This window comes from Salmo salar, chromosome 28 (genome assembly GCF_965601325.2).
Source record: "Salmo salar chromosome 28, fSalSal1, whole genome shotgun sequence".
Taxonomy (NCBI): Eukaryota; Metazoa; Chordata; class Actinopteri; order Salmoniformes; family Salmonidae; genus Salmo; species Salmo salar.
In genome coordinates, this window is record NC_138318.1 from 24,598,831 (window position 1) to 24,607,404 (window position 8,574).

Genomic DNA, 8,574 nt, shown 5'->3' on the forward strand with positions numbered 1-8,574 from the left:
ACTGCAGTTTGGGTTGAGCGAGTGTGTGTGTGTGTGTATGCGTTTGTTAAAAAAAGAGGCTTAACGTTTCTCTTCCCATCACGCAGGCTCCCGAGCCTCTGCCAGAGTGTTTGTTGATTTCAGCAACATGTCAGACTGGTTATAATAACTGAGCATGGGACAGAATGAAGACGAATGAGCTTCGGTTTAGACTCAAACATTTGGCAACATTAAGGTGCTCGGTCAATTGATTGATTGTGGGTAAATCTGTGGATGTTATGCATTTTATAAAAGAGAAAAAATGGCTTAAATTGAAAAAATGTTACTTTTCTTGTTGAAACAGTCAGGCATCTGTTGGAAGGCCTTGGAGTGGCTTGATTCCTCCCTATTCTTCTTTCCATTTAATTTTCTGTCCACACCAACTTGTATTCATCATGTAGATGCAGGCCAATCCTTGTCATTGGCTGGGTTACCAAGATACCCGAGTACCTGGCTAATAAATACATTTGGACACATTCATACATCCATGTTTCAGCTAAGCTTGTCTCTGTAGTTACTCGTCTTGAAGATCACTTTGGCCACAAGCACGGAATGTTCAACAACGAAGGACACAACCAAATTAAACAGAAGTTCAAAAATGTTGGGAAGGATGAGTCCCTGGCCTCAGTTTGATGCACATCCAGTCATTGCTTTTATTTGTCGATGAAGGCTTCTCAAGGGCTTTGTTCAGCCAAAGTCTATTCGTGGCCTGTACTCCAGGACCATGGGATATGTCTGAGGAGAGTGTAGAAAGACAGTTCTGTTTATTCTCAGTTTCCTGGAAGTTTATACAAAGACAACTTGCAAAGTAAATAGCCTAGTAGATGCTGGCACGTTCTGACGAGTGTATTTAACTAATGAGCTTTGCAATTCCATCTGGAATGGATGCATAGAGACAGAATTGCCCCTTTCAAAAGACTTCAAGCCAAAGTTTTCATGTATGGTGTTTTAAGAGAACACACTATCCTGTGAACCATCCCAGATCCCTATGGCTGACAGCTGAAAGAAGATAGGGGGCAGTATTGGACATTCAGATTAGAGCCCTGCACAGGCATGACATTTAAGCCCAAGCCCTGCGACATGCCTGCGACATTCAGGCCCTACCCTACCCGGGCCCAATTGAATCTGCGAAATTTAAGGCCCGGCCGAACCTGAAATCAGAAATAACATTCTCTGTTAGCTGCTCATCTCTGTCTGTCCCTGCTCTCCATGTGCTCTCTGCGTGGGTGAGTATCCATAGAAATGGCTACGCTTGGATGTTCATGAGAGGAGAGAGAGCTGTTAACTAGCTACTTTTTAATCATTCTAAACTGACAAAAGTCACTGATTATTATTATTTTCTGTGAAGTGATCTCTCCTGTCGGCTCGGATAATGTCCTGGTCTAACATTTGACAATGTCCTGGTCTAATATTTGACAATGTCCTGGTCTAATATTTGACAATGTCCTGGTCTAATATTTGACAATGTCCTGGTCTAATATTTGACAATGTCCTGGTCTAATATTTGACAATGTCCTGGTCTAATATTTGACAATGTCCTGGTCTAATATTTGACAATGTCCTGGTCTAATATTTGACGAGGTTGAAGCACTTCTAACACCACGACTTCTAACACCACGCTATGACAGTAAGAGATGACTGTTGAGACACTGAGCAGCAGAGCACTAGGGAGCAAATGGCTCCGCTTCAAAATGTTAGTGATCAATTTATTCATTCTATAAAATAATACCACCAAGCCTGGCTCGTACCCTAGTTATTGGAAGAAAAAAAAACAGGTAGCAGAGCTCCAAGGCATTAAGTTATGCTTTTGGGATGACTCAATTATCTGCAGTCAGTCCAAACTTTATTGCTACTGATGAGTCCTAGGGGTTTGCTGGATATCCATCGATAAAACACTGTCTGGATTTATTTGTAACACTACACACACACACTCCCCTTCACACGTATATCTCTATTGTTGAATTCTACTAGGCTTAGTCTGGCCTAGTTTGGTGTGGCACGTGAGCACAAGGTCAGGGCCCCGAGTCTGGTATAATGGGTAAAAAGCCCACCCTCCCTCTTTTTGGGGGGGACACATGTAGTTTAAGGTTATCTTTATTTTTCATAGGCTGATGAGCACAATATCATTCGACTTTCGGTGCTTCTTTCCATCCACTTGGCTCTCTGTTTAACATGAGCGAGTTGTTCAGGATGTGGCAACATGACAGGGCTTAATACTCAGCCCCTTTAATAGGTCTAATGCCTGACCGTGGTACTAGTGACAGTTGGGCAAGAAGACGGAACAACTAAAGCTGAACTGCTAAAGTAAAGACAGCTGGTCGGAGGGTAGGGACAGGCAGGAAATGACATAACAATAACACAATCCTATGTTGTAATGAGCTCTATCTATGGCAGGGGTGTCAAACTCACTTTCCCGAGGGCCGCATTCGGTCTTCAACAAGGTCCAGGGGGCCGCACAGAAACGGTGTTATATTTCCTCACCATCAAAATTTGCCAGAAATAGTCCTCTAGCCATCGTTTCTGGAATTTTCTATGCTCTCTGACTGTCTAGCCTTCATTTGGGTGATTATTAGCGAACTGGACAGACAAGAAAGTGTATGAATGTAGGTTAAAAACAAATTAAGTGTATCGAGTTCATTCGCTCCCCCCGAAATCAAATCAAATTTACTCAAACCACCCACGGGCCGGATTGGAACCCCTCGCGGAATGTTTGACAAGCCGTGATCTACGGTGTATTGGCTATTAAGGCGGGTATGGAAGATTTCTGGGCATGCCAGAGAGAACATGATCAATAACAGGGCACTGAAAATGATAGGTTATCTAAGAACCGGATGAGACAGGGGAAGTGTGGAGGAAAGGACGGAAACAGGACATGATATAAGAGACTCACATTGTCACCGTGCAGCCTCCAGCGGGTCATGTAGATGAACTCCAGAGTGTGGTCCTTACCCATGATCTCCCCATTACACAGCACATCCAGCTAGCGAGAGAGGACACACACACCCACACACAGAGAGACAAAGAGAGAGACAGATACACACGTGCTCGCTCGCCCGTAAACAAACACAAAGGCACGTTATAGACATTATTCCCTTTTCTATACCCATCAGCAGTATAATATAAAGTCAAGTACATTCTAAAATAAAAACAGTAGTAATCTTACCTCACAAGAGCTTGAAAGCTTTAACTTTAGACTGAGAAACTTCTTGATGGTTCCCACCGTGACTCGACTAGAGCAGCGAATGAACTTCTTCATTAAACACTGGGGTAAACAACAGGAGTATGTTTACTGTACATTCATATAGCACAGAGTACACGCAAAGAATACCTGAACTGGCCTGAGCATGTTGAAAGAAACACTCACACAGAACACTCCCATTGGAAGAGGAAAATAATTCAAACACACACCCCAAAAATCTGAGTGAGAACAAAATATTTGAGGGGTTGTAGAATTTAGCATTTTTCAAACACCCAAAACAGCTTTTTCCTGCAATCTAGAGCCATAATCATTATGCTTAGTTCTATGTCAAAAATATGTTTATTTTTCTGCATATCTGTCTGTATTCTCCTGACTGGTGGTTCTTTTTTTTAACAAACTAAATATGCTTCTCTGCATCTCTGATTTAAAAAATATATATATATATTGAAATTAAATGTGAGTCTTATTCAGTACATTTATCAATTGCTTGCTTTTCTAAAGTCTACCAACCTTGCCAGCAAGCATGCCAGCTAAGATAGACAGACAAGCTAGCTACTCTAACTTGACTGATATCCTGAAATGGCTTCTTGGTAGCTAGTTATGAGGTTGGGAACCTATCTGGGCTAGCTAAAGACAACTTCATAAAATTGCTGGCTAGTAGCATTACAGAGAAACAACAACAACAAAAATCAACAACAAAAATATATTTTTGTATTATTATTTTTCAACAGTACAAATCTGAGGGGGCACGTGCCCCTGTTGCTCCCTATGGGCATGAAGCTGCTACACAAACACACACACACCTTCACTGTGTCATCTGCAGCATGTCCATTGTTGTGGAGACAGTCCAGGCAGATGGCTATCTGGGGGTCGCTCCTGTGATAATCCTGACCATCTTCATCACCATCCTCATCATCACTGAGTCCAAGCCTCTTAGACCCAAGGCCGTCTCCTGTGGGATCGCAGAGCACAGGTGATTTTAGGAGATAATACTAGCAAGCCTAGCTGAAAGAGGTTGTCCAATATCAGTGCTTTACCCTATTCATGTGTAATGACATACTTATTACATTTTACAGTAACACACACTACAATTTGTGAGAGTGACTTCGTTACTGAGACTTATTCCGTACCTTGTCCATTTTCTTTGGATTTATTCTTCCTCCAGAAATCAATCTCCTGCTGTTCCTCTTCTGGTCAACACACACAGTCATAAAGAAAACAGAAGAAGTACAAGGTACTTTCATGAGTCTCATTACATCTAATGACAAGTCTCCTCTAAGGAGTGATTGAAATTATTGATCATTTAGAAATATGTCAGTTTTTTCCGAAGATGACAAGAACTCACTGTCTCGTAATCCAGGTACAAGCTTGAAAATGATTTCCTCAAGAGTATTGTCCAACCTGAGAAGAGAGAGGACCAGTGAAGTTGAGGAAGTGACACGGGTAAAGAGAACGAGGAGGCTGTGGTTTGTGCTGACAGTGCACTTGCAGTATTCAAAGCAAAGTGAAGGCCAAGTGTTTGTTGTTAGCTTCACTCAGAAAAAGAGTTTCAAAAGGGTTCTTCGGCTGTCCCCATAGGAGAACCCTTTTTGGTTCCAGGTAGAAGCCTTTTAGTTTCTACGTAGAAGCCTCTGCGGTAAGGGTTCTACATGGGACCCAAAAAGTTCTACCTGGAAACAAAAAGGGTTCTTCAAACGGCTTTCCTATGGGGACAGCCGAAGAACCTTCTTTTGTTCTAGATAGCAGCTTTTTTTCTAAGAGTGTTGTTGTCTGTCAGAGATGGTCAAAGCTAGTGGAGGACTACGTTTGTATGCGTCATACCTTAGCATCTCTAGAGGGTTGGTTTCATGGACTTGAATGCCACATTTGGGACAGTCATTACTGTCTTCAAAGTGCTGGATGATACAGCTCTTACAAACTGGAAAACAAGAGAAAGCACACTACTATTATATTGTGTAAGACGCTTCGAGTGTGTGGGAGAAGATGGAGTGAGGGGACGTATAGAGAAGAATGAAATATCTTCATTTAACAAGTTTTTCACAGCCGGAAAATACTCCTGTAGCAACAGGACAATTGTGTGGATTATAATTAATGGACATTTTTGTTGGGGTTGAAACTTTTTTTAAAGGGAAGTCTGACATTTAAGTGGAAATTTAAACTTTAGAAGCCTTTTTAAAACTTGAATACACTACAATGTTGCATTACCTGGTGCACAGGAATTGTGTGATTGTACGTGTGTTTGTGTGTACATGTGCACGTGTGTGTTACTTACATGTGTGCAGGCACTCAGTGACCGTGGTGGGTTTGATCAGGTAACCTCTGCACAGGTAGCAGGTAATGAAGTGGTTAAAGTCTTTGACCAGGGGTGTCCTCTGAGTGGCCATGGTCAGCCAATACAGAGCTGGGGAGGTCAGAGATGAGGTGGGGTCAGCAATCACAGAGGTCCCTGCAGCCCCTGACACTGCTGCGGTGACCCCTGTATCTTCTTCGTCTTCATCATCCTCAGCCAGTACTCATCGGCTGGGAAAGCCATTCTTCTAAAGACCATCTCAGATTACTTGTCAGACAGAAGGTAAGGTAGAACAGATAGGAAAATAGATGATTATGCCATGTGCCCCACGCAGGTGAGGTAACAGGCTCATTCAACGTCCCAGGGTGACATTTAAATAAAATGTGCAAAATAAAATAAAAATACAACAACTTACCACATTTTTTAATACACGCTTGTCAAAATCATACTTAAAAAATGACTCGTCACGCTGCCACTAGGGCCTGCACCTGCTTCATCTATCCCCATCATAAACCATGCATTGATAACCAGATAGCACAGTTTAAACACGTCCTACTGACAAAACACATGTGTAAATTAACTATAAATAGTAGTCTAGGAAGACCGAGAAAGTCGGTACATGGAGGGGCACATAAAGGTGTTAACGTCATACAAATGCCCTCGGTTTACGAGAACAATCCTTGACACGCAGTTAAGAAATACAAAAGGACCACACGCTTCATTGTGAAAATCCGTAGGCTACACACTAAGCCATCTCATCGTAGAGAACGTCACGGTTAGTGTCACCTGTATCATAACAACATTGAAGCCCCACACATATGGCTGCTGTCTGTAGCCACTACGACATTCGCGACACACCACATACTTTAAATAAAGTTGCGACTCGCAAGGAGATAGCGGAATGAAGTAAAGTGGAGCTAAATAAACCTATTCTATAAACGTTTAAAAAAAGCACTAGCATTAGCAACCTACATACAGTTATGTCACACACGACAGACGAAACATAAGCCATCATCCCACCCCCAAAGTTTGACTGTAGGCTATAACGGGGATGATAAACCGATTATTTTTAGGCTATTTTCTGTCTGAAATGTTTGAACAACATAGGCTACATTTTTTCTTACCTCGTAACATCTCTACCTTTTCCATGAGGATTTAGTATAGCTGGTAGAATGAGAAGAATTGTCTGTCCGTGACACTGCGTTCTCTAGGTGATATCAACTACGTAGGCTAGTATGAAACTAGTGGCAAGAATACGGAATTGATGGTGCGTTCATGACAACTGGGAACTCGGAAAAAACGAGCTCGTAATGGCAAAAATCGTGACGTCAGTGATCTTCAAGTCGGAAAAGTCGTAACACTAGGATGCCGCGTTCAAAGCAACTGGGGACTCGAAACGCGGAAATATCCGGCTTTTAGACTTCAGTGCGTTCAAGACAACTGGGAACTCGAAAAAAAACGAGCTCCGATGGTCATCTAACTCAGGCATCTTTTTAGAGTTCTGACTTTCCGACCTGAAAATCACTGTCGTCAGGATTTGGCCTTGTGTTTTTGCGAGTTCCCAGTTGTCTTGAAAGCACCACGATGCCCGAGTTTCCGACTTGAAATTCCGAGTTGGATGACTGTCAAAGAGTTTCCCAGTCAGTGCTCGTTTTTCCCCGAGTTCCCAGTTCTCTTGAATGCACTGAAGTCGGAGGTCGGAGATTTCCTAGTTCGGAGTTCATGCCTGATCATATCGATAGTGTCATTACACAAAATGGTACGCAGCATCATCTGGATATGTGTGCAAGAAAAGTTCAGCGTTCACCTTCTGCTACCATTTCTGTCAAGCCATGTACGCATCGATAAATCCAACGTATGTACCACACAGAACGCACGCCAACTGTGTCTGCAATGCAAGCACAGCGTTCCATTAGAAATGAATGTACTTCTGGTGTACCAAAATGCACAATTATTTTCGGTGTGATCAAGGCGTCAGAGTTGTCTTGAGCGCACCATTGTTGCGTTCATGTGCTATTGGAAACTTGGAACCTCAGAGTTAAAATGAACGTAAGTTATTTGCGTAGAGCTTCCCATAGGTTGATTCTGATACCTCCCAAGTGGGAAACTTGGGATCCGATTCTTTCACCTTGGTTTGCAAGTCGGACATTTGAGTTTCCTGGTTACGACTAGCATTCGAACGCGGCTGGAGATTTTCCAGCGCGTGTGATGCTGCCAATTCATAAGCTGTGTGCACACAGGTTATTGCTGTGTGGTACGTTAGACTTAGTCTGTATAAAAAAAACTGAATCACGCTACACATTAACTCATTCTGTGGTTTATGCAGCGCTCACTTCCTTTCGGGAACTAAGAAACTCAGACATTTCCTACTTGCTAACTCACATGTGTCAAACTCATTCCAAGGAGGGGGGGAGTGTCTGCAGAGTTTTGCTCCACCCTGCTTGATTGACGAATTAAGGTCACTAATTAATAAGGAACTCCACTCACCTGGTTGTGAAGGTCTTAATTGAAAGGAGAAACCTGCAGAAACGCGGCCCTGTTGAATTAGTTTGACACCCCTGTGCTAACTGGTTGAACGTGGCACGTGTATAACTACAACAAGTTAGACATTTTGACATTTCTGCGTCTCCTAGTTCCGACTATCAAGTGAATGCGGCATTACGACTGGTAGCCTGCCACATTGCAAAGCAACACATATTGAAAAAATCCAATGCTTGCAACACACGCAGTTTCAAGCGTCGCAACCTAGTCCGGCAGATGAGTCGCAGCGGTGTGTATTGCCAATGAAATGAATGGACTTCTGCCAGAACGCATACAGTTTGTACAAGGTTATAGGTCTACTACAACCCAAATAAGTAATATTTATAGGGTAAAACAAGTCATATTCATATAATATCCATACAAATGTGTTAATTGCAATTAGGAATTCAGGGTCATATTCAATACTATGTTTTAATTGACATATTTAGTGTTGGCATTACACCTGCTACTGCATCACTGTAAAAACAATTAAAGTTGCATCAACTTAAAAAAAAAAAAATCACAGAAACATTTAAGGCAACCAGCT

The 8,574-nt window shown here is 42.3% G+C and overlaps 1 protein-coding gene across 2 annotated transcripts; it reads right to left on the reverse strand.

Annotated features, from left to right (window-relative positions):
• Window positions 1-392: 392 nt before the first annotated feature.
• Window positions 393-6,774, reverse strand: LOC106589723 (polycomb group RING finger protein 5-A). 2 transcript variants are annotated; one of them, XM_014179997.3, is made up of 9 exons: window positions 6,632-6,774; window positions 5,490-5,618; window positions 5,039-5,135; window positions 4,563-4,618; window positions 4,348-4,407; window positions 4,021-4,169; window positions 3,182-3,280; window positions 2,909-2,998; window positions 393-753 (listed from the first exon to the last, which is right to left on the reverse strand). In XM_014179997.3, the coding sequence occupies exons 1-9, from the start codon at window positions 6,654-6,656 to the stop codon at window positions 706-708; spliced, it is 753 nt and encodes a 250-aa protein (XP_014035472.1). In that variant the 5' UTR covers window positions 6,657-6,774; the 3' UTR covers window positions 393-705. The 2 variants fall into 2 exon arrangements, with proteins under 2 accessions (XP_014035472.1, XP_014035473.1); XM_014179998.3 differs by having other exon boundaries at window positions 5,490-5,774; window positions 6,632-6,771.
• Window positions 6,775-8,574: the final 1,800 nt, after the last annotated feature.

What these genes read in the sequence shown, in the direction of transcription:
- LOC106589723 (XM_014179997.3), bottom strand. Translation starts at nt 6,656, where the DNA reads ATGGAAAAGGTAGAGATGTTACGAG. An exon ending in AACCCTCTAGAGATGCTAAG is followed by an intron (nt 4,619 to 5,038) that starts GTATGACGCATA and finishes CTCTCTTCTCAG; the next exon opens with GTTGGACAATACTCTTGAGG. An exon ending in CTGCAGATGACACAGTGAAG is followed by an intron (nt 3,281 to 4,020) that starts GTGTGTGTGTGT and finishes TGTTTACCCCAG; the next exon opens with TGTTTAATGAAGAAGTTCAT.